This window comes from Oncorhynchus keta, chromosome 28, assembly GCF_023373465.1.
Source record: "Oncorhynchus keta strain PuntledgeMale-10-30-2019 chromosome 28, Oket_V2, whole genome shotgun sequence".
Classification (NCBI taxonomy): Eukaryota; Metazoa; Chordata; class Actinopteri; order Salmoniformes; family Salmonidae; genus Oncorhynchus; species Oncorhynchus keta.
Window position 1 is genome coordinate 51,154,120 of NC_068448.1, and position 26,588 is coordinate 51,180,707.

Sequence of the window (26,588 nt, forward strand, 5' to 3'; positions counted from 1 at the left end):
TGTTTACATACACAGCAAGTCCCTCCCCCTGCCACTCACAAAAACAAAGATGAAAGATCACTTCTACCTCGGTCAAGCTGTCTCAACTCACAAATTGCATTTGAGGTTTGGCCCAACGGGATCAGTCAAATAGACACCGATACACATTGAGAAGTTAACCTCTCTGACAATACCCTTCTAGGTATCATCACTACTAATACGGGAGTATCAACATTGATTCGGGCAAATGAATGCTCATTTTGCCGTACCGCTGGCAGCATTTTACCCAAAGACCGTTATACTAGCTGTCTAGTCTGTGTTTTATACATGTGAGAAATAAGTCAGGCCACTTGATTTCAATATCTGAACAAAGTGGACAAGCTGCAGTTGGAGACAAGACACAGGGGTGGGTTCGTAACAATTCAACTGCCCTGCCTTTTTAACTAGCAAGTAGATCCACGTTTGCTAAACTGGAAGTATCAAGATTAGCTGGCTACTTACGAGCACGTGGGCTTGTTCTTGAGATATTGTTTGAGAACTGTGTTCATTTTTCTATAATGCCTGCGACAATAAGTTAGTCATTATTAGTTAATGTGCATTATGCGTGGTACTGATTTTATTTATTTTTTACAAAAAGGCCACTTTCAAAGACTGACTTGAAAGTCGGATCAGTGATTGTTGTAAAAAAAAAAAATATATATAATAATAATAAAAGCAGGTTAAACTATTTTGATTAAAATAATACAATTTCTTAGTTAATCTTTGTTAATGGTTGTGGGAGGCTTGTATTTAGCATAGGGGTCATTTCACAAGCCCTGGATTCATTAGATTATTGCTGACTGTTTTAAATGCAGTGTATCTGTAATGAATACTCAGGGAGAAAAGGGTGTCGATTCACACGCAGCGTGCAGCAGGTCTTTATTTCGCCTTCGCAGCTGGCAGGAATCATGGTCATACACAGGTAGGCAAATAGGCAGGTGAAACAACTACGACTGAAGGCTCTAACTGGTTCTCACAAACGAGCTAGGAAAAGGCTTAGTACAGTCGTGGCCCATAATTTTGAGAATGACACAAATATTGATTTCCACAAAGTTTGCTGCTTCAGTGTCTTTAGATATTTTTGTCAGATGTTATTGACAATTACATGAAGTTGATGCAAAGTGTCAATATTTTCAGTGTTGACCTTTCTTTTTCAAGACCTCTGCAATCCGCCCTGGCATGCTGTCAATTAACTTCTCGGCCACATTATGACTGAGGGCTGCCCAGTCTTGCATAATCAATGCTTGGAGTTTGTCCGAATTTGTGGGTTTTTGTTTGTCCCCCCGTCTCTTGAGGATTGACCACAAGTTCTCAATGGGTTTCAGGTCTAAGGGAGTTTCCTGGCCATGGACTCAAAATATCGATGTTTTGTTCCCCGAGCCACTTAGTTATCACTTTTGCCTAATGTCAAGGTGCTCCATCATGCTGGAAAAGGCATTGTTCATCACCAAACTGTTCCTGGATGGTTGGGAGAAGTTGCTCTCGGAAGGATGTATGAACTGAACTAAATAAGGTGCTGATGAGACCAGGTAACTAACACAGGTAAAATCAATGAACAAAAAGGAAAGACAGGGCTACGTTCAAGAACACAAAGAAACAGGGCTACGTTCTAGAACCCAACGAAACAGAACACAAGGTTGACTAAGAAAATAAATACACAACCTTGCAGCATTTGACATTTTAACTGACCTGAAAAGCTTATTTAGAGAGAAAATGTGAATTGCCCATAAGTTAAAAAAATCATTTTTTTTTTTTTTTAAATGATAATAATAATATATATAATATCGGGACAATTTTTAAGCCATATCGTCCATCCCTATGCTCCGTCTGGCCAAACTCACTTGGAATGGTTCTTATCTTTAATGGTTGATCTTTTTTCCACTTGGAAATCCCTTATGACAGACAACGTCACCGGCTGTCATTTCTCTGTCTCTGTCCCTCTGTGTCTCTCCCCCTGTCTCTCTCTGGAATGACTCACCCAACCCAATATGACACCAACACCAAATTGGGTCCTGACGACCTGTCTCCCTAGCAACCAGCCCATCTCACCGCCGTTAATGCAGCGTGGCACACAGCGAGACTAAGTGACCGAACGGGAGGAACACACAGCACAAATGCATATCTCTCTCCACAGGCCGAGGAAAAGGAGGGCACTGTCTGTCAGTGTGGGGCGATGGGAGCTTTCAAATGTGTGTTTTTAGTGTGTGCGTGCCTTCCCCTGGTGTTCTAATGGTCATTGAGGAGACCTCTGTGCTCAGAATGACAAGCTGCTGACTCATTCAGGCTGCGTCTCAAATGGCACCCTAGTCACTACATAGTGCACTACTTTTGACCAAAACACTATGTAGGGAATAGGGTGCCATTTGGGATGCAGGCACACAGTCAGTCAGACACCAGGCAGCAGATGCTTCAGGCTGTGTCTGAAATGGCACCATATTCCCTATATAGTCCACTATTTTAAAAGGCACTAGTGCTTTCTGAACGTACTCAGAACCCTTTTTCAAAATGTTGTTAGGTTACAGCCTTATTCTAAATGGATTAAATTGTGTTTTTTCCCCCATCATCAATCAACACACAATATGCCATAATGACAAAGCAAAAACGGGTAAAATAAAATAAAAAAATGACATTTACCTAAGTATTCAGATGCTTTACTGAGTACTTTGTTAAAGCACCTTTGGCAGTGATTACAGCCGCAGGTCTGGTTTGACGCTATAAGCTTGGCACACCTGTATTTGGGGAGTTCTATTCTCTGCAGATCTTCTGCGAGCTCTGTAAGGTTGGATGGGGAGCATTCCTGCACAGCTGTTTTCAGATCTCTCCAGACAAGTTCGATTGAGTTCAAGTCCGTTCTCTGGCTGTGCCACTACAGCCCTATCGATGAGAATGGGGTTGTACTCGGTCCTCCTTTTTCTGTAGTCCACAATCATCTCCCCTGATCAAGACAAAGGATATGATTGTGGACTACAGAAAAAGTAGGACCGAGCTAGCCCCCATTCTCATTGATAGGGCTATAGTGGAGCAGGTTGAGAGCTTCAAGTTCCTTGGTGTCCACATCACCAAAAAACTATCATGGTCCAAACACCAAGACAGTCGTGAAGAGGGCAGGACAATGCGTATTCCCCCTCTGGTTGCATCACCTCCTGGTATGGCAACTGCACGGCCTCTGACCACAAGGCACTATAGAGGGTAGTGCGTACGGCCCAGTTTATCACTGGGACCAAGCTTCCTGCCATCCATGACCTCTATACCAGGCGGTGTCAGAGGAAGGCCCAAAAATTTGGCACGTTCCCCAGCCACCAAACGGTACCGGAGCGCCAAATCTAGGTCTACAAGGCTTCTTAACAGCTTCTACCCCTAAGCCATAAGACTCTTGAACAGTTAATCAAATGGCTACCTGGACTATTTGCATTGTCCCCACCCCCTATTGTTATGCAGCTGCTACTCTGTTTATTATCCTCTACCTACATGTATATATTACCTCAATTACCTCAACTAACCGTTGCCCCCTGTATATAACACATTGACTCTGTACTGGAACCACCTGTAAATAGCCTCTCTACTGTTATTTGATTGTTGCTCCTTAATTATTTGTTATTTTATTTTATTAAAACTGCATTGGTGGTTAAGGGCTTGTAAGTAAGCATTTCACCTGTTGTATTCGGCACATGTGACAAATAACATTTGATTTGATTTGAAGGACATTCAGACTTGTCCCGAACCTCTCCTGCTTTGTCCTGGCTGTGTGCTTAGGGTCCTTGTCCTGTTGGAAGGTGAACCTTCGCCCCAGTCTGAGGTCCTGAGCGCTCTGGAGCAGGTTTTCATCATGGATCTCTCTGTGCTTTGCGCCGTTCATCATTCCCTCGATCCTGACTAGTCTCCCAGTCTCTGCCACTGAAAACATGCCCATAGGCTGATGCTGCTACCACCATGCTTATTTGTTGGGATGGTGCAAGGTTTCGTCCTGACGTGACACTGGCATCCAGGCCAAAGAGTTCAATCTTGGTTTCATCAGACCAGAAAATCTTGTTTCTCATGGTCTGAGAGTCTTTAGGTGGCTTTTAGCAAACTCCAAGCGGGCTGTCATGTGCCTTTTACTGAGGAGTGGCTTCCGTCTGGACACTCTACCATAAAGGCCTAATTTGTGGAGTACTGCAGAGATGGTTGTCCTTCTGCAAGGTTCTCCCATCTCCACAGATGAGCTCTGTCAGAGTGACCATTGGGTTCTTGGTTACCTCCCTGACCAAGGCCCTTCTCTCCCGATTTCTCAGTTTGTCTGGGCAGCCAGCTCTAGGAAGAGTCTTTGTGGTTCCAAACTTCTTCCATTTAAGTGTGATCGAGGCCACTGTGTTATTGGGGAACTTCAATGCTGTAGAAATGTTTTGGTAATCTTCCCCAGATCTGTGCCTCGACACAATCCTGTCTCGGCGCTCTACAGACAAATCCTTCGACCTCAAGGCTCATTTACTAGAGGTGGACTCTATTCAAGTCGTAGAAACATCTCAAGGATGATCAATTGAAACAGGATGCACCTGAGCTCAATTTCGAGTCTCAAAGCAAAGGGTCTGATTACTTATGTAAATTAAGTATTTCTGTTTTGTGTGCTTAATACTTTGGAAAAAATTCTTGACCTGTTTTTGTTTTGTCATTATGGGGTATTGGGTATAGATCGCTGCAGATTTTATTTTTATTTCATCAATTTTAGAATAAGGCTACAACGTAACAAAATGTGGGAAAAGTCAAAGGGTCTGATTACTTTCCAAAGGCACTAGTGCACTACTTCAGTATGGTGCCATTTGGTACACTTTCCGTTATTGTATCTCCCTCCGTGGAGTTATGAAGGCTTCTCCAAAAGAAATTCACTCAGTAACCTCTCTCCCCCTCTTTCTCTCTTTCCATCTCTCCTCATCTCCCCTTTTACAGGACCTCCGAGAAGTGTGGCTCAACTACCCGCCCCATCCTCTGCAGGTTGGTTGGAAATAATCTATTTGTCTGTTTATCCCTGCAATGCTCAGAATGGATATTGTATATACAATGACGGCCTACCGGGGAACAGTGGGATAACTGATTTGTTCAGGGGTAGAACGACAGATTTTTACCTTGCCAAACCCATTCATTTGAATGGGTGTCCACATACTTTTGCATATATAGTGTATGTAAGGCCCCCCTCCCCATAGAGCACAGCTTTCCCTCACATACATACACACACACACACTGTTCCAGTTATCCTCTCCACATGAGTTTTGCTGTCTGCTGTGGGATATGATCAATGTAAATGCTGCTAAAACAGCAGAAGACAGTAGCACACGTCTGTGTGTCTGGCGTGTGCCTAAAGCAGAAACGGCTCGTATGTATCGGTGCAGCAGGGGCGGTGTGTTGTGTGAACACACTCCATTTCTAGCGAGTTCGCTCTGTTGTCTAGCTGCTGTTTCTGCTCTCCATAATCCTCTTTCTCTTTCTTACTGTTACCCAGACACCCTCTCGCTCTTTCATGCTCCGTCTCTGTCGCTCTAACTTTTATTCTCTTTCGATATATTTGATTCTCTTTCTTTCTCTCCTCATACTGTCTTAATTCTTTCTTTCTGCCTCTCTCTCTCCCCCTTGCTTTGCATGATCTGCCTAGAAACATTGGGTTGTGGAGTGAAGAGCATGTTTGTTTGAAATCGGGATTTGGAAGAAGAGATCAAAGATGGTGTAACAGGATTATTCTCCAGTCCCAAATCACATGGGGCCTCCAGGGACCCAAACACTGCTTGTGTGTGTGTGTACACGCGTGCTTGTGTTTTTGTGTGTCAGTTCCACTTATTGTCTTTGTTTTACCAAAATGCTCCAGCCACTCATTCTTGACTTGTTACTAGCTTCTAACGATGGCAGCTGATGGTAATTTCAGCCATGCCCTTCCCACCAGCAGCCTTTGAGGTGAGGGTGGAGCCTTGAGGTCAATCCCACAATCCTCAGCGGTCAGGGAGGGACCACTCCTGGGTAATTACGAGGTTTGGAGCAAAAGGCCATCCTTCCATCTCTCCATATTTCCACCCTGATTCAGTCTGCTGTGGGTTAGTCAGGGTGGTCTGGTCTCCCTCTCCTACTTACCTTGTGTGGCTGGCTTAGTTTATGTACGCTTGATTTGAATGACTTTTAACATGAGTTAATCAATTTACAATAAGATTATTATTTAAGTGAAGACATCTGTTTTTGGTAATGTTGGTGAAGTTGGTTAGCAGAGAGAATCCACATCTGGCACAAAGACTCTCTCTCTGACCTTAAAGGGTTACCAGGTGTCTTTCAGCCTAAAGGGCTACCAGGTGTATCTTTCTCTCTCAGCCCACAGGGTTACCAGGTGCCTCTTTGACTCCAGGCAGGACATGAAGGCTGATGATCGTCAGGAGTTAGTTTGCTGAAAGAGATTCACCAATAAAGAGGCCCAGGCTTATGGTGATGCCAAGCCATCTCCAGGATCCTGTTCTGTAGTAATGGTGTGTGCGTGCACCTCTGTGTCTGTTGGCCCATGTGCTACATTAGCATAAACACCATGGCTAAGTGCTGCCTGCCTGCGCAGCGCTCCTGACTCAGTCAGTCTGTGGAGAAAGTGAAACAGAGCAGAACGATTCCTGGTTGACAACATGCACATCTTCATGTCCTCCCTGTTCCCCTCTGCTCTCTCGCTCTGCACCAGCACCTGCCTCATCACCACCCTCGGCTCTCCGAAATCATTTACCACTGTGTCATTCACGTCAACACGCAACGCAAGCTTCACATCCCCTTTTGGTTCAGTGTGAATGAGTCTGAATACGGAGACTGAAACTACTTTCCATGCTTTAGGCCAGAACTGTTGAGTGCTCAGAGTTGTGATGGGGGAGAAAATAGTTACTTATCGCAATGTTGTTTTTGGACTATATTATATTGATATTTGACTTTGTTAGCCTGCGCTATTCGGCTGTACCTGCGCCAAAACTCCGGTATTTTTCATCCTATAGCTTGTTCTCCAACTTTTTAAATATTGGGTCAACATGTTTTCAGCACTTTTATTTCCTTGATTGGTCAAAACTTGTTTTCTAATGCTCTTGTCTCTCTGGAGCAGCCATATAGTGAGCAGTGTGTTTGGAACATATTACAATAGAATCACAGTATCAAATCGCAATACATATGAAATCGCGAGAATGGCAATACTTATCGTATCGCCACCTAAGTATTGGGATGATATCGTATTGTGAGGTCCCTAGCAATTCCCAGCCCTATCAGAGAGCCACCTGGGCCGGAGTGTGCTCAGATTTACACTTTATTATGGAAAGGGGATACCTAGTCAGTTGCACAACTGAATGCATTCAACCAAAATGTGTCTTCCGCATTGAACCTGGTAATTTTTCCACATTGTTTTTATTTTTCATGATTGATTTTTCCTTTTGAACCGTTGCTAGCAGGCCAGCCATCATCCCCTTAGAAAAACTCCACATAAAAAATGTGTCAAACTAAATGCCAGACTAAAAGTATGTGTTTGTGTGATACAGTGTTATGAATGCTGGACTCGTCAAATGCCGTTAGTGGTGACGCATGGCATTTAAACAGTTGTCGTTAATTAAGAGGAAGGCAGATGTGAAAGTCTTCTTTGGGGCTAAAGTGGGAAGACGGAACCATGACATTTCCAGCAGCCGTCCAATTAAAATGTAGAGTTGGCAACCAACCACTCTGTCTGTTTGACACTTGGCGTCTAGCTATTCCACCACTGCTTAGTCTATATTGCTTCAATGAAAGCAGGTAAACTCAGAGGGACAATGTGCAATATTTACTGCTCTCCAGTGCTCAATGGAATATATACTGTGTGTACAAAACATTAGGAACACCTGCTCTTTCCATGACGGAGACTATCCAGGTGAAGGCTATGATCCCTTATTGATGTCACCTGTGAAATCCACTCCAATCAGTGTATATTAAGGGGATGAGACCTGTTAAATAAGGATTTTTAAGCTTTGAGACAATTGAAACATGGATTGTGTATGTGTGGCATTCAGAGGGTGAATGGGCAATGCCAGGCGCACCAGTTTGAGTGTGTCAAGAACTGCAATGCTGCTGGGTTTTTCACGCAAAACAGTTTCCCTTGTGTATCGAGAATGGTCCACCATCCAAAGGACATCCATCCAACTTTAAAAATTACAAATATATATTTAACTAGGCAAGTCAGTTAAGAACAAAATCTTATTTGCAATGGCGGCGACACTTGGCCAATTGTGCGCCGCCCTATGGGACTCCCAGTGGCGCAGCGGTCTAAGGCACTGCAGCTCAGTGCTAGAGGCATCACTACAGACACTCTGGTTTGATTCCAGGCTCTATCACAACCGGACGTGATTAGGAATCGCATAGGGCGGCACACAATTGGCCCAGCATCATCGAAGTTTGGCCGGGGTAGACCTTCATTGTAAATAAGAATTTGGTCTTAACGGACTTGCTATACATGTGAAGCTAACACGGTCAATGTCTAAATTTAAATTATGAATATGTCCCAAATGGGACCCTACTCTCTCTTTAGTGTACTACTTTTGACTATCATACCGCTCAGGAAGGAGACGCATTCTGTCTCCTAGAGATGAACATACTTTGGTGCGAAAAGTGCAAATCAATCCCAGAACAACAGCAAAGGAACTTGTGAAGATGCTGGAGGAAACAGGTACAGAAGTATCTATATCCACAGCAAAACGAGTCCTATATCGACATAACCTGAAAGGCCTCTCCGACAGAAGAAGCCACTGTGCTAAAACCACCATAAAATATAACTTTTTGGCCAGAATGACCATAGTTATGCTTGGAGGAAAAAGGGGGAGGCTTGCAAGCCGAAGAACACCATTCCAACCGTGAAGCCCGGGAGCAGCATCATGTTGTGGTGGCGCTTTGCTGCAGGAGGGAGTGGTGCACTTCACAAAATAGATGGCATCATGAGGAAAATAAAATTATGTGGATACATTGAAACAACATCTCAAGACATTAGTCAGAAGTTAACGCTTGGCCACAAATGGACAATGACTCCAAGCATACTTCCAAAGTTGTGGCAAAATGGCTTAAGGACAACAAAGTCAATGTATTGGAGTGGCCATCACAAAGCCCTGACCTCAATCCTATAAAAAATGTGTGGGCGGAACTGAAAAAGCGTGTGCGAGAAAGGAGGCCTACAAACCTGACTCAGTTACACCAGCTCTGTCAGGAGGAATGGGCCAAAATTCACCCCACTTATTGTGGGAAGCTTGTAGAAGGCTACCCAAAACATTTGACCCAAGTTAAACAATTTAAAGGCAAAGCTACCAAATACTAATTGAGTGTATGTAAACTTCTGACCCACTGGGAATGTAATGAAAGAAATAAAAGCTGAAATAAATAATTCTCTCTACTATTATTCTGTGTTGATCGTAACTGACCTAAGACAGGGAATTTTTACTAGGATTAAATTTCAGGAATTGTGAAAAACTGAGTTTAAATGTATTTGGCTAAGGTGTATGTAAACTTCTGACTTCAACTGCAGATACTGCTCTCTGCTAGAGGCTGATGAATGCATCTATTAGACCTAGTGCATCTCCTGATTTAACACACACACACAGCCCTCTCCTGATTTCACACATGCGTTCTAGCATATCCCTTCCCCTAATAAGGGAGGTCATCATTATTATGCAGTGTTCTGTCTCTGTTAAAACCCTATTGCACTGAACTAGCAACCACGGGGGGGCAGGGGGTGTTAGGAAAACATCTGACTAGATAGAAAGAGTATAGAAAATATAATGGACTTATATTTTCAAATAACTGCCTTATTCCTGGCCCGCAAAGGAATCAGTAAAATCAAATCTGAGCGGCCCTCCGTTGAATTCTGAAATCCCGATGTGGCCCTCAAGCCAGAAAGTTTGCTCACCTCTAGTCTTCTACCTGCCCTTCAGATCTAGACTTGCCTATCCCTGCTCTAATCTAAACCACAGCTGATTTCCACGGAGGTGCCGCTCTTTTCATGCGGTGTTTAGCTGTAAATGCTGTGTTGTGTTTTACCAGGTGCAGGAGCCGCAGACGGACAGGCAGCTTATCGAGACGTCTCCGGTGCTTCAGAAGCTGACAGACTTTGAGGACACCATCGGTGTTATGTTCACACACTGTCGCCTGCTGGCCAGAGCTTTCACACTGAGGACCGTGGGCTTCAACCACCTCACACTGTGAGTATGGGAGGGGTGCGTGTGTGCTTGCGTGCGTGGCTCCCCGGTCTATCCTCCGTCCCAGTACCGTAGTGATTGATGGACTGTGCAACTCGTAGTTGTCCCACTGCCTAATCCTGGGTCTTTTGCAGCCTGTGTAGTCCTCCCACGGGACACTAAAATCCCTCTCCAGCCATTGCCTGACTCCGCTAGTGAGGTCCCAGCCCCGCTCCCCCATGGGAAATGTAGTTTTTAAATGTTAATTATATTTACTAGCTGGCCCGAGGCTTTGGTTCTAATTCATTCTCTCTCGTGCGAATGGTCTTTCCCTCCCTCCCTCTGTTAAGTTCTCTCTTTGTTTCTCTCTTTTGTTCCCTCTCTCATTCTTTCACCTCATTCTCTCTCTTTCTTAGTTTATTGCTACAGGTTTTATTTCCTTTAATTGGCACTTCATGTGTTATGGATACACATTTATTTTTAACAAATGTTTGAGATGTTCTTTGACTTGATTTGACCCCAGAGTTCATTTCAGATTCCAACATCAATATAATTGTCTCAAAAGGCAAATCAATCAAATCTAACTTCATGTCTAAAATAATGGGGAAATCATTGATTTTCTAAAGTTTCTGACATTAAGGATTTCAATTGAGTGAAGAACCACCGTGTTTCTCTGCCTGCTTCTCACCTTTTATCGAAGGCTTTCATTGCTTGCAACTTACTGTCGAAAAATAGTGTGAAGAATGGGTGTTTTTTCCTCGAGTGTAAACAATGTGTTATTGAGTAAGTCTGTATGAATCATACTTGACTCGAGATTAACATTGTTACCTTTTGGTGTTACACTGTAGCATTATTTTAAAAGCACACTCTGATGCAATACTTTATTCATCAACGTTTCGACAGCAAGCTGTCTTTATTCGATTTTCACCAACTGTACTGTAGCATTGTTCATTCATTGTGTTAAAAATGCTGTTAAAAATGACATGTAATGGAACGTAATTGCACGAGTCATGTAGGCTTTTAGGAGATGTGCTTCACTGTGTAGGCGTTTGATACATTCACAATAGTGAAATGTTAGCAACACAATAGTGAGCTGGACAGCTAAACCAAATGACCAACTAGGACGTTTAAGCGTTTGTGCATGGCGTGTGTGTTTTAATCCATCACTTTAATGTCAGATCCTCTCGCTACTCACGGTCAGTGAAGTCGATTAGAGGGCTGGAAGTTGAGCTGTCAAGGTTACCTTTGAATGTTGTCCTCCTCAAGGTAGAGAAAGATGCCTGCAATGCTAACCCATTATTACTTTTTATTTGACCTTTATTTAACTAGGCAAGTCAGTTACGATCAAATTCTTATTTTCAATGACGGCCTAGGAACAGTGGGTTATCTGCCTGTTCAGGGGCAGAACGACAGATTTGTACCTTGTCAGCTCGGGGGTTTGAACTTGCAACCTTCCGGTTACTGATCCAACACTCTAACCACTAGGCTACCCTGCCGCCCCAATTCTCAATGTATTATTATAAACTGGGTGGTTCAAGCCCTGAATGCTGATTCGCTGACAGCATGCATGACGAAACGTTTATTTGTATTGCTCTAATTACGTTGGTAACCAGTTTATAATAGCAATAAGGCACCTCGGGGGTTTGTGGTATATGGCTAATAAACCACAGCTTAGGGCTCTATCCAGGCACGCCATGTTGCATTTTGCGTAAGAACAGCCCTTAGCCATGGTATATTGGCCATATACCACACCTCCTTGTGCCTTATTGCTTAATTTGATTGCACATTAGTCAAGCCCAATGTAAGTACTCCGGTGTCCTTAACACTAGAACCTCTGGGCCTTTCAGCCTAAAAGTACCCGCTAGAGAATGTTGAGACCGTTGCTGGAAGTCTCCTTTTGCAAACGCGTCAGATGCATGTCAACCCACAAGGTGTGCAAACATAAGCATCAACGCTTGATAAATAGTGCATAAACAATTGTAAATGATGAATTGCATTAAGAAATATTCGTGGAAATATAGCCATGACAAGATACTGTATCCCACGTACTGTTAACCTTTCTGTGCGCATGAGCGACAGTACAATCTCTCATGTGCTGCAACATCTGCGTGACACTGTCGTGACGTGACTCTCATTAATGTGATGACTTCTATTTACCTACTATGTTTACTTGTTACTATATGAAAGTAATCATGTAACAATTAACTCATTAGGAATTTGGGGCACCACGGGCAAAGTTGTTTAACTTCTCTGGGATAGGTGGCAGTATTTTCACGTCCGGATGAAAAGCGTGTCCAAACTAAACTGCATGCTACTCAGGCCCAGAAGGTAAGATATGCATATTATTAGTAGATTTTGATAGAAAACACTCTGACGCTTCTAAACTGTTTGAATCATGTCTGTGAGTATAACAGAACTTATTTGGCGGGCAATGGGTTTTCATTGGGAATCCAGATTTCTAAGGGACTTTCTTGCAGTTCCTATCGCTTCCACTGGATGTCAACAGTCTTTAGAAATTGGTTGAGGTTTTTCCTTTGAGAAAGAAGTATCACTGTTCAGAACGAGGCTAGAGAGAAGTGTACTCTTTGTTAGAGGCGCGTGACCTGAACCACGCTCCACTTTGTTTTCCTCCGGTATTGAACACAGTTTATGCCGTCTTAAATTTGATTGATTATTTACGTTAAAAAAATACCTAAAGTTGTATTAGGACAGTAGTTTGAAATGTTTGGACAAAGCTTACAGGTAACTTAGACATTTTGTAGTCATGTTGCGCGAGTTGGAACCGGTGTTTTTCTGGATCAAACACTCCAAATAAATGGACATTTTGGATATATATCAATGGAATTAATCGAACAGGAGGACCATTTGTGATGTTTATGGGACATATTGTGCCAACAGAAAAGCTTGTCTAAGGTAAGGCATGAATTATATCTTTATTTCTGCGTTTTGTGTCGCGCCTGGAGTGTTGAAATATGATTGTCTGTGAATGTTTGCTGGGGTGCTGTCCTCAGATAATGGCACCGTTTGCTTTCGCCATAAAGCCTTTTTGAAATCTGACACGTTGGCTGGATTCACAACAAGTGTAGCTTTAGTTTGGTGTGTTGTATGTGTGATTTCATGAGTCAAAGTCACATTTTTATAGTACTTTATTTGAATTTGGGGCTCTGCATTTTCACTGGATTTTGGACAGGTGGGATGGCGTCCCACATATCCCAGAGAGGTTAACGAGTTACCATCTCCCGAAGTAAACTCAACTATATCAGTGGGGCAAAAAAGTATTTAGTCAGCCACCAATTGTGCAAGTTCTCCCACTTAAAAAGATGAGAGGCCTGTAATTTTCATCACAGGTACACTTCAACTATGACAGACAAAATGAGGGAAAAAAATCCTGAAAATCACATTGTAGGATCTTTAATGAATTTATTTGCAAATTATCAAGATCTTGAGAATCAGCTGTACATGTGATGGAAGAATGCACTGTACATTTGATGGAAGAATGCACTGCACATGTGATGGAAGAGTGCATTGCACATGTGATGGACGAATGCACTGTTCATGCAGAGGTTTGCAATTCCATTGAATTGGAGATAGTTTAACCAAAATATGCCACAAAACCTAGAATTGCCTATAATCCCACAAATTTCTATAATCCCACAAAAAAGGTTCACTGTTATAAACTAACTGTTTTGATGAATTTAACCATAATTCCCCAAATTCCCGGACTTAACTTCCCATGTAAAATTCCCGGAAAGATTCTGGAAAGTTTCCAACCCCTTGAAGACCTAGCCGCATTTTATACCCTCGAGTAAAAAGGGGTGTTTGAGCTCCCTCCGGCGTGTCTAGTTATGAGGCAAAGTATATTTTCAATTTTTTATTTAATCTTTATTTAACTAGGCAAGTCAGTTAAGAAAAATTCTTATTTACGATGATGGCCTAGGAACATTGGGTTAACTGCCTTGTTCATAGCGGGTGCTATGATCTCATTAGAGAACTAAAATCACAATCCTATCATCACAAAAATATAAAAGGGAGAGATTCCCCTCCTGCCTAATTTACAACTGAGTGTTAACGTGTCCAAACCGGACCAACCGGTTGTAAGCTATATACCAAGCTCATTTTAGGCCTTTGACCCACCCCCAGGAGAGTCATGACAGCACATAAACAAAGCGATATGTCCAGTGCTCTGGAAATGTCTCTTTACTTGAGGTGTAAGGCCTGCTCTCTTTGTGAAGTCCCCCTTGTTGCACTCTCGTCAGTCTTTTCTACCCAAATCGTGCCATTCATTCCAGAATTCTGTCTCACCGTGGCAGTTGGGATCAACGTATGTTGGCTCAGTTCTGGTTTTTCTGCGGTGTGGCTCAGGCATCGGAGGCGGAGGCTCAGTGAACATCAGAAACAGATGACTCTTCATCAGCAACGTCGATTTCGAGCTCAATATCCGATCCAACATCCGACTCCAGCTCATCTAAATTCTGCAGCGTTGTAATGCTGTCAGTGCGTCTGATTTGACTCTCTGAGGGGAGATAATATAACATTTCCAGCCTTTCATGATAAAATAATTAGACCGCCCACAATTCTTCATCATTGATTAAAATGTGATGCTGATAGAACTGAGTTTGAAATTTAATCAAATCTAGCTTCAGATAGTGTGAATTGTGTTCATTGAGAACAAGAGGTCGGTAGCAATGTGAGTCTGACACCTCTGATGTAGGGCAACCTTAAGACTGATCTCATTACACTGGAAACTGGAATGAAGGTTGTACAATAGGAAAGTACAGTTAGAGGAGACGGGCACGCGCACACACACACACCGACACAGTAACGTCATGGTGGTGGAAATAGATGGATAGAGGCTGACCTCTTGGAGGACGTGGAGCTGTGAGTTCACCCCTTTTAGAGATCCCAGAGACCAGAGACAAGCTCAGTCTCTACCCACTAAATCCCCTCGGCTGCCTCCCAAATGGGACACTATTCCATATGTAGTGTCATACCTTTTACCTGAAAGTAGTGCAATATAAAGGGGATTAGGGTGCCATTTGGGAAGCAACCCTTTTTCTCATAGGCCCCTAATGATTAGGTCACTCAATGGCTGCCAGGATCAATGATCCCAAACCACGAGAGGCCGCACCACTACTCTCCTCCCGCTTCGCTCTGCTCAGGTTATATACAGTGCATTTGGAAAGAAATTCACACCCCTTGAATTTTTCCACATGTTGTTACATTACAGCCTTATTCTAAAATTGTTGGAACATTTTTTTCCCTGTCAATCTACACACAATACCCCATAATGACAAAGCAAATACGGATTTAGAATTTTTTGGGCAAATATATAATAAATAAAAAAACAGAAAAAACACATTTACATAAGTATTCAGACCCTTTACTCAGTACTTTGTTGAATCACCTTGGGCAGCGATTGCAGCCTCGAGTCCTCTTGGGTATAACGCTACAAGCTTGGCACACCTGTATTTTGGGAGTTTCTCCCATTCTTCTCTCCAGATCCTCTCAAGCTCTGTCAGGTTGGATAGGGATCATTGCTGCACAGCTTTTTTCAGGTATCTCCAGAGATGTTCGATTGGGTTCACGTCCGGGCTCTGGCTGGGCCACTCAAGGACATTCGGAGACTTGTCCCAAAACCACTCCTGCGTTGTCTTGGCTGTGTGCTTTGGGTTGTTGTCCTTTTGGAAGGTGAACCTTCGCCCCAGTCTGAGGTCCTGAGCGCTCTGGAGCAGGTTTTCATCAAGGATCTCTCTCTACTTTGCTCCATTCATCTTTCTATCAATCCTGACTTGTCTCCCCGTTTCTGCTGCTGGAAAAATTATCCCCACAGCCTGATGCTGCCACCACCATGCTTCACCTTAGGGATGGTGCCAGGTTTCCTCCAGACGTGACGCTTTGCATTCAGGCCAAAGTGTTTAATCTTGGTTTCATCAGACCAGAAAATCTTGTTTCTCATGGTCTGAGAGTCTTTAGGGGCCAAGCGGGCTGCCATGTGCCTTTTTTACTGAGGAGTGGCTTCTGTCTGGCCACTCTATTGGTGCATTGGTCCAGAGATTGTTGTGCTTCTGGAAGGGTTCTCTCATCTCCACAGAGGAACTCTGTAGCTCTGTCAGAGTGATCATTGGGTTCTCGGTCACCTCCCTGACAAGGATCCTTCTCCCCCGATTGCTCAGTTTGGCTCGGCAGCCAGCTCGAGGAAGAGTCTTGGTGGTTCCAAACTTATTCCATTTAAGGATGGAGGCCACTGTGTTCTTGGGGACCGTCAATGTTGCAGACATTTTGGTACTCTTACCCAGATCTGTGCCTCAACACAATCCTGTCTCACACCTCTACGGACAATTTTGCTCTTACATGGATTGTCCACTGTGGGACCTTACATAGACAAGTGTGTGCATTTCCAAATCTTGTCCAATCAATTTAATTTACCACAGGTGGACTCCAATCAAGTTGTATAAACATCTCAAGGATGATCAATGGGAGCAGGATGCACCTGAGCTCAATTTCCAGTCTAATAGCAAAGGGTCTGAATACATAATTAAATAAGGAATTTATTTTAATACATTTCAAAAATGTCTGTCTGTTTACGCTTTGTCATTAGGGGGTATTGTGTGTAGATTGATGAGGAAAAACATTTATTTAATCTATTTTAGAATAAGGCTGTAACGTAACAAAATGTGGAAAAGGGTTGTATTTTTTTATATTTTCCCGAATGTACTGTGTAGCCTCCCCGGTCAGATCAGGACCCCTGCTGTGGGGAACACTATTCCCCTAAAAGATAGAACTCCCAAGTCGCAGAAAAGCCACTTGCACACAGTCATACATTCCCACAGGCGCTACAAAATGGAACAGTCGTCCCTGAAACGTGGTGCTCCTGAAGCTGTTAAAGGTTTTTTAGTTGAAAGTCAGGGCGGAATAAAGACCTGGGATTCACACTTTACTTTAATTTCCCCCTTGTTTTCCCCTCCCTTAACCTACCCACTACTACCGCTGCATTGTGCCTCCTGTTGGTGGGAATAAGGGACGGCTCTTTGTGCCTTTCACACTGAAATGCTTTTCTTCTTCCCCAACCCTCTCTCACACGCCTTCTCGCTTTTTTCTCTCTCTCGTTTTCTCTCTCGCTCTTTTTCTTTCTCTCACACAAACACATGCTCACTCACATCTAACACACAAATCTTGAGGTACAGTATGCTGCAGCACTCGTTCCGCGCTTTCTCGCTCGCTCTCTCTCTCGCGCTCTTGCTCTCACCATCCTAATGAAGCACATTCCAGAAGAATTTCCCAGTTCAGATATGCCGCATAACATAAAACGCGCCAGCCGACGCCACAGAAAGGGGACAATAATCTCTGACCTTTGATGTGATGCTCTCCTCTCTCTCCCCCTTCCTTCACTCCTCTCTCCTCTCCCCTCATCTCTAACTGTACTCTCCTGCTCTCACCTGCTGATCCTCACATCTCTGGCTGCTTCCCAAATAATGCCCTATTCAGTGCACTATTTTTAACTAGTGCCATATGGGCCCTGGTCAAAAGTAGTGCACTAAATAGGGAATAAGGTGCCATTTGGGATGCAGCCATGTCTATGTAAATCTCCCCCTTGGATCCACTCTTCTCACTGTGGTCTGTGCTACCCGCCCTGGCTCCTTGGCACAACATCAACCTACATCTGCAACACTGATCTATAATTCTGTTTAATTAAAGAGCATTGCTGCGCAGCGCCTCTCCTCCATCTCCTACCACACTGCAGTTACAGTAAAGTGCACCTCCCTGTCCAGCATGGTACTACTGCATAGAAAGTATGATGCTCGGTCACTCACTGAAGATGATCAAACACATCCATAGATATCAGTAGGGGTGGGGGTTTAATGTAGGAAAGGTTTTTTTTGTGCGCGCCTGTGTTTGCACACGTGCTGTGCGTGTCTGCTTGTCCTAGTTAGTGCAACGCAATCAATTGAAACTCGCCTACGTGCAGCGGTATCATTTATCCAATCCAAGCTTGCAATTCTATTTAACAGTAACCGTATAGACTTTGTGCGTGCGCGCACATGAGTGGTTTAGGACATCTCATTCAGCACGCAACTCTTAAAGATGCGCTAAGCAGAATCCCTCTGCCATTTCCTAGTTGCTAAAATTCTAATAGTTCACCTAATTTCAGTGGATGTGAGAAAACAAGTGTAGAGAATCATTGTATCGTCTAAACCACTGTGAAATATATATTCCATAGCCCAACATGTTGTATTTTCTGTTGTTTGACGCTGGTGTACAAAACCCAAATTAAAAGATGCAAAAACAAACTTAAAAACGGGAAGCATAGAAATGGTGCACATAGAACAGATCTATCACTTCTTAGACTTGCTTTCAATGAGATTGACAGATCTGTAACTCACATTTCTATGTGAATTTTGTCAGGTCACCCAAAAGGTTACATATTGCAGCTTTAACATACAGATGTAAAGCCCCCATGGGTTTGACTGAACGTTGAAGCCGCATTTTGAGTTGAAGCCAAAATGCTGTGTACCTGAAATAAACCCGTCTTTCCTCTCCCTCTCCCTCACCCCTCTTTACCCATCTCTCCCGGCCTCTGCTTCTCTCTACCGCTCTCTCCTCCCTCACCCCTACCCCTTCTCCCCCTGTCTTCCAGGGGCCACAACCAGAGGATGGAGTTCCTTGGAGACTCCATCATGCAGCTGGTGGCTACAGAGTACCTCTTCATCCATTTCCCCGACCACCACGAAGGACACTTAACAGTAAGGACTTCCAAGCAAACCCCTAATGTCTCTCCATCTCTTCTTCCTCATCTTGCACTCCTCTTTCTCTCTCTGTGCTCTCCATCGCTCTCCCTCCATCTTTGTCTCCCCGTCGGTTCGTCCCTTTACTATGAACATCTATAAGCAGCAGTGTGTACGCATCTTTGTTTTCTCTGTTATTCACTGCATCCTTTACTCCCCCACTGCACTTACTAGTGCACCTCTCTTTAACTCTCCCTCCTCTTTGTGTCCCTCCCTCTTTCTTCCCATGTCTTTGTGTGCTGAAAAAAGTGTGTCAGGGGGAGAGAAAGAGAGAGCACAAGAGAGTTGGGTAGCCATTTGTTGTATGGGAAAGTGGCTTTGTCTTTAATAGCAGGCCCTTTGTTGATAGGAGGCTCTCTCTCCCCTGTGATGGCAGTAGAGTACAGATGGAGAGAGATGGACTTTCTCCATATTGATGGTGCTGTAACAGTGTGTGTGTGTGTGGTGTTAGGGGTGTTTCTGTGTGCCTCTTGTATAAAGGTAACCTCCGGAACATTCCATTCATGAATTTTCCATATTTTCAATCAATATTGAATGCCCCCCCCTCCAAGAAAAAGACACTCTTTCTTTTTTGGTTCCTTTTTCTTCCGTTCTCTGCAGTCAGAAAGAAAGAACATACAGTGTTGGTTCTGGAACCAATTTGTCATAGAGACGTCTTAACTAAAAGCTGCTAAGTAAAATCAGATCTCCAGTTAGATATTTGTTAGTGGAAGAGAGTAGATGTGACATCAGTGGGATAAAAGCTCCGCAGTGAAGCATAGCTAAGTGACGGCAGGCTCTACTGAGGATGTGATGGTCCCGGCCTGACCAAGAGTAGAAACAGACTCCGACTCAAATGGATTACAAGTAGATTAGTGCTCATTCAACATGTGTAGCTTTTTATATGTGACTGTGTGTCGTTGAGACTGAGTTAGCAAAGACGTCCCACAGCCTTTTTCTGAACTCATCTCTACTTCTGTACTTTCGTTTCCCCTCTGCTATAATTATATTTATCATGTTTTCAGCTGTCTCTTTTAGAGCAGGAAATGCACTTATCTTGTTTTGACATATCTTCATCTAGAGAGCTTTGAGTCACAATGTAATATTTATGTGAGTGAAATACTGAATATCCTGCACTGTAAAGTCCATATGTTGTTGTATTTTTTGGGGGGGTATGTGCAAAAGTGCATCTGGGACATGGATATGTCTGTGTTTGAGCTAAATTTGATTTCTGCATGTGTGTGTGTTCCACAGCTGTTGCGTAGCTCCTTGGTCAACAACCGTACCCAGGCCAAAGTTGCAGAGGAGCTGGGCATGCAGGAGTTTGCTATCACTAACGACAAAACTAAACGGCCAGTGGCCCTCCGGACCAAGACCCTTGCTGACCTGCTGGAATGTACGTATAGAGTTCACAGCCCTTTTGAATATACATTTGTCACCAAATATATTGTCACCCTTGTATTTTTCTTAAATAATTCCCTTTTTTCTTCTAAAAATAAGTAGAAGGAAAAAAATGTTTGATCTCCACACTTTATTTGATTTTCAACATTGCAGAACAATTTTCTCTAAACTCAGGCTAACAATTTTTTTGTGTGTTTTAATAAAGACAAATGACAGGGACAAAATTATTGGCGCCCCGGAGCTAGTACTTGGTTGAACAGCCTCTGGCCAAGATAACTGCGGACAAATGCTCCTTGTAGTTTTAATGAGCTTGCTGCACCTTTCTACTGGGCGATTGGCCCACTCTTCAGCAGCAAACTGTTTTCAGTTGTCGGCATAGGTTTTGGATGTGGTTCGGATCTGGACTCTTTGATCGATAATTGAGAATAGTCCACCGTTACTTCTTGAACCATTCCTTGGTGCTTATTGATGTGTGTTCAGGGTCATTGTCCTGCTGGAAGACCCATAACCTTTATTTTCTAAATTAAAATTGTAAACTGAAGTTTGCAAAAAATTAAAGGTGTGCTGCAATCCCGTAACATGGTGTGGAGACCCAAAGTTTGTTTCAATTGTAACTTGTTTTAGAAAAATTGGGGAAGTATTTAAGAAAAGTGCACAGGTGACAATATATTTGACCGCAACTGTATATAATATATGCCATTTAGCAGACACTTTAACAAAAGCGACTTAGTTATGCATGCATACATTTTACGTATGGGTGGTCCCAGGGATCGAACCCACTATCCTGGCATTGTAAGTGCCATGCTCTGCCTACTGAGCTACAGAGGACCACAATCATTGTCATTTAATGTGTACTGTATTTACAAGGTCTCTCTTCTGACTTCTCTGTTGAAAACGGATCAATTGCCATTTTGTGTGTACTGCATGTATGTCCAAGGACTCTCCTTCTCTCCTTTCTCTCTGTCTGAGATTTTTAAACACAAACCATTGTCATTTTGCATTTATTGTACGAACAAGGCATAGATATCCTTTAATTAATGGATTATACAGTGCATCCTTCACTTTTTCCACATTTTGTTACATTACAGCCTTATTCTAATTTTTTTTTTTAAATTCAACAACAAATCTACACACAATACCCCATAATGACAAAGCAAATATAGGTTTTTAGAAATTATGTCAAATGTTACATTTACATAATTATTCAGACCCTTTACTCAGTACTTTGTTGAAGCACCTTTGGCTGTGATTAAAGCCTCGAGTCTTCTTGGGAATGACGCTACAAGCTTGGCCCACCTGTATTTGGGAGGTTTCTCTCAAGCTCTGTCAGGTTGAATGGGGAGTGTTGCTGCACAGATATTTTCAGGTCTCCAGAGATGTTCGATTGGGTTCAAGTCTGGGCTCAGGCTGGGCCACTCAAGGACATTCAGAGACTTGTCCCAAAGCCACTCCTGCAGTGTCTTGGCTGTGTGCTTTGGGTCGTTGTCCTGTTGGATGGTGAACCTTTGCCCCAGTCTGAGGTCCTGAGCGCTCTGGATTAGGTTTTCATCAAGGATCTCTCTCTACTTTCGTTCATTTTTACCTTGATCCTGACTTGTCTCCCAGTCCCTGCTGCTGAAAAACTTCCCCACAGCATGATGCTCCCACCACGCTTCACTGTAAGGATGATGGCAGACTTCCACCAGACGTGATGCTTGGCATTCAGGCCAAAGAGTTGTCTTGATTTCATCAGACCAGAGAATCTTGTTTCTCATGGTCTGAGAGTCTTTAGGTGCCTTTTGGCAAACTCCAAGCGGCTGTCATGTGCCTTTTACTGAGGAGTGACTTCCGTCTGGCCACTGTACCATAAAGACCTGATTGGTGGAGTGCTACAGAGATTGTTGTCCTTCTGGAAATTTCTCCCATCTCTACAGAGGAACTCTGGAGTTCTGTCAGAGTTACCGTCAGATCTATTGTTGCTTCTTTGACCAAGGCTCTTCTCCCCCGATTGCTCAGTTTGATCGGGCAGCCAGCTCTAGGAAGAGTCTTGGTGGTTCCAAACGTCTTCCATTTAAGAATGATGGCGGCCACTGTGTTCTTGGGGACCTTCAATGCTGCAGTCATGTTTTGGTACCCTTCCCCAGATCTGTCCCTCGACACAATCCTGTCTTGGAGCTCTACGGATAATTACTTTGACATCATGGCTTGGTTTTTGCGCTGACATGCACTGTTCACTCTGGGACCTCATATTGACAGGTGTGTGCCTTTCCAAATAATGTTCAATCAATTTAATTTACCACAGGTGGACTCAAATCTAGTTTTTAGAAACATTTCAAGGATGATCAATGGAAACACCATGTACCTGAGCTCAATTTCGAGTTTCATAGCAAAGCTTCTTAATACTTTTTAAAAATATATATTTCTTTTCTCTTTTTTTTGCTGTGTCATTATGGGGTATTGTGTGTAGATTTGTATTTAATTCATTTTAGAATTAGGCTATATTTTATCAAAATGTGGAAAAGAGGCCTGAATACTTTCCGAATGCTCTGTATATGTAATTCTGTGGTACACAATGCTCTCCTTGAGGTTTTAAAAATTGTCGTTTGCATGTTTTTGTACGTCGGCTACATGACCTCTCCTTGACGTCTTTAAACCCTGAACTATTGGCGTTTTGCATCTTCTCTTTCCAAAGGCCAGTGAGAGATGTTTAATTGTCCTGTGGGAGTACATGGACCTGGCCTTGTCCTTTGGCTTCTGAGTCCTTTGCTGCTTGCTTGGTGACCGGAGGGTTGATGAATGAGTGAGGGCTCTGTGTCATGGCTAGTGAAAAGACATGTTACAGCCCTCCCTCCACTCACTTGTCCTTCCAGTCTTCAGACATCAAGGCTGAGACTGTGTCCCAAAAGGCACCGTATTCCCTACATAGTGCACTACTTTTGACCAGGTCTCATATGCGTCTGATCAAAAGTAGTGCACTATGTAGCTAGCAGGTCACGATTTGGGACGAATCCTAAGACCAGGCCTAAGCATTAAGGGGTTGGGCGGTATTGGGCGGGCTCAAGTGGCAGCAGCATGACTAGGTGTACCATACTGGATGCTCTTCAAAGGCCAAGACACAAGAGGATGACATGCACTGTACACACACACACACATATACACACACACACACGATGTGAACATGAAACACTCAGAGAGACCGTCTTAAATCCATCAAAGGCAACATTATATAGGGAGAACTCACACACACACACACACTAGATTATTTGCATCCTCAAATATTATTCAAATGCTAGAGCAGAGATGATGACAGCTGGGTTGAGGGGTTTGGGCTGAATTGAGTGCTGCTCTTGAGCATATGAACAGTCATGCTATTTAGCTAGACTGAACAAAAATATAAACGCAACATGCAACCATTTAAAAGGTTTTACTGAGTTACAGTTCATTTAAGGCAATCAGTTAATTGAAGGAAATTCATGGCGGCCGTGCATTATCATGCTGAAACATGAGGTGATGGCAGTTGATGAATGGCACGACAATGGGCCTCAGGATCTCATCACGGTATCTCTGCTTTCAAAATGCAAATGTGTTTGTTGTCCATTGCTTATGCTTGGCCATACCATAACCCGACAGCCACCATTGGGGCACTCTGTTCACGAGGTTGACATCAGCAATCCGCTCTCCCACAGCGCCATACACATCTGCGTCTGCCATCTGCCCGGTACAGTTGAAACCATCCGTGAATAGCACACTTCTCCACCATGCCAGTAGCCATCGAAGGTGAGCATTTGCCCACTGAAGTCAGTCATGACGCCGAACTAGAGTCCGATCAAGACCCTTGTGATGAAGACGAGCACACCGATGAGCTTCCCTGAGACCGTTTCTGACAGTTTGTGCAGAAATGCTTAGGTTGTTCTAACCCACAGTTTCATCAGCTGTCCAGTTGGCTGGTCTCAGACGATCCCGCACCTGAAGAAGCCGGATGTGGAGGTATTGGTCGAGCTTGATTACACCTGGTGTGTGGTTGTGAGGCCGTTTGGATGTACTGCCAAATTCTCTAAAACGATGTTGAAGGTGGCTTAATTCTCTAGCAAAAGCTTTGGTGGATATTCCTGCAGTCAGCAGGTCATTTGCATGCTCCCTCAAAACGTGAGACTTCTGTGGCATTGTTGTGTGACCGCTGCACATTTGAGTGGCCTTTTTTTGGTCCCCAGCACAAGGTGCACCTGAGCAATGAAAACACTGCAGTTTAGCTATGTTGGTAGATTATGGCACTTGCAACACCAGGGTTGTGGGTTCAATTCCCATGGGGGCCCTGGTCAAAAGTAGTGCACTATATAAGGAATAATGTCTAATTTGGGACACAGCCTCTCTCTACACGGCATCTGAAATATTACTTTTTACCTCCTCTCTTCACTTTGACTCCAGCCTGCCTTCTCTTGTGTGTAAGGTGAGAATAAAACACTGTGTATTAGAATGTGGTGACCGGTGTATAGTCTGAAGGGACTGGGAGGAGACCCAAAAATGGTTTAGACAACCTGAACAAGGGGGGTGACTGTTGTGTAGTCTGAAAGGACTGGGAGGAGACCCAAAAATGGTTTAGACAACCTAAACAAAGGGGGGTGACTGGTGTGTAGTCTGAAGGGACTGGGAGGAGACCCAAAAATGGTTTAGACAACCTGAACAAGGGGGGTGACTGGTGTGTAGTCTGAAGGGACTGGGAGGAGACACAAAAATAAACAAGGGCCTTCTGCACAATACTTTTTTCATTCTTGCTCACTTTACAGAAAAACGGAATAAATCAAGAATTTACATCACTAAAATTTGCATCGAAAACAGCATAAGAATGTATCACTTATATTCATAATTACAGGTCACTTATTTTCTTGATGGGAAAACTGAATTGTTAAAAAAGATTACTTTGAAATCGTTTAAGATTTTTATACTATGGTACTGCGAACTTTGCTGCTCTGGCTGAAATATTCTCTTTTTAAATGGTCCTTTCCAGCACGGTTCCATTAACTATGGTGGAAGATCATATTTTTATATTTAGTGTGTTATTATGTTCTATTTCCTTTTGATGTCTGTGCAACTTGTATGGAGCCTTTATTATTGAGTCCAGGGCCAATATCAACAAAGCATCTCGGAGTAGGAGTGCCAATCTAGGATCTGTCCATATAACCTTGTTCATTATGATCTAAAATATATATATTTTTAAAGGATCCTAGATCAGCACTGCTACCCTGAAATGTATATATGGGCCCAGATAGGCAGCAGCCAGCCATCATGGTCCATCCGGTTCCGTTCAGTCGATATATAAACCCCCTTCTAGTATACCCATTCCATAACCTCCCCCCTCTCCTCTCGTGTTAATGTTGTTCTTAACCACAAAGCATTTTTTATATTTGTACGACGTTACTTCTTAAACATCGACTCTCCCTTTCATCCCTTCCGTTATGTCTCTTTCATCCCTTCCGTTATGTCTCTTTCATCCCTCGTTCATTGTTCTTTCCTCTTCTCTTCTGTCACGGGCAGCTTTCATCGCGGCGCTCTACATCGATAAGGATCTGGAGTACGTTCACACCTTCATGAACGTCTGCTTCTTCCCTCGACTGAAGGTGAGTGAGCGCACGCACGTGTGTGTGTGCGTGCGTGCGTGTGTGTGTGTGCAATCTCCCCTGTGCGTCTGAGGGCGTGCATGTTTGAAGGTGAGGTCGCACTCACTCTCCTCTGATCCCATCGACAGCCAGCATCCCCACGACCGCGAGAGAGGCCACTCACTCGCCAATCAATGACCACTCTTCTCTTCTCTATGTACCACCGGTAGAGAGGGGAGGCGACGGAAGCTAATGGCTAAACTAATAGCACGAGCATTGACGAGCGGCACTCAAGTGGTGCTCGACTCCTCAACGGTCTTAGCATGGCTGTACAGTCCTATTGTAGTCATCTTTAATGGGCGCCGGTTCCCGTTGGGTCTTTGCTAGCTACTTTATTGGGTTGTTACTGACTGTTTAGATATTGATCCCCTACCACCGCTGGTGTAGCCAGCACACTGACCTGTTCTAAGGTGCTGTTGTTTCTCAAGTGTTTCAGGTGGTGGGTGTGGTGTTCATTCAGAAAGACCACAGTTAAGCCTCCTCTCGTATTAGATGGCAGGGGGTGTGACGTATCAGTAAATTGGTGAGATTTAGAGAAGTGAGTCTCTGTAAGATGAATAGGTTGGTGGACCTGCCACCCTCCTCCTCCCTCCCTCCCTTTAGAGAAGACATTCTGT

At 43.6% G+C, this 26,588-nt stretch overlaps 1 protein-coding gene across 2 annotated transcripts in view; it reads left to right on the forward strand.

Annotated features, from left to right (window-relative positions):
• The window catches only part of drosha (drosha ribonuclease III), a 142,936-nt gene that overhangs the window by 80,218 nt on the left and 36,130 nt on the right, over positions 1-26,588 (forward strand). For both annotated transcript variants that reach the window (XM_052483247.1, XM_052483248.1), the window contains exons 24-28: positions 4,942-4,986; positions 10,042-10,199; positions 18,811-18,916; positions 20,192-20,333; positions 25,850-25,932. In XM_052483247.1, coding sequence (XP_052339207.1) covers positions 4,942-4,986; positions 10,042-10,199; positions 18,811-18,916; positions 20,192-20,333; positions 25,850-25,932 — 534 coding nt within the window. The remainder of the gene's footprint in view (positions 1-4,941; positions 4,987-10,041; positions 10,200-18,810; positions 18,917-20,191; positions 20,334-25,849; positions 25,933-26,588) is intronic.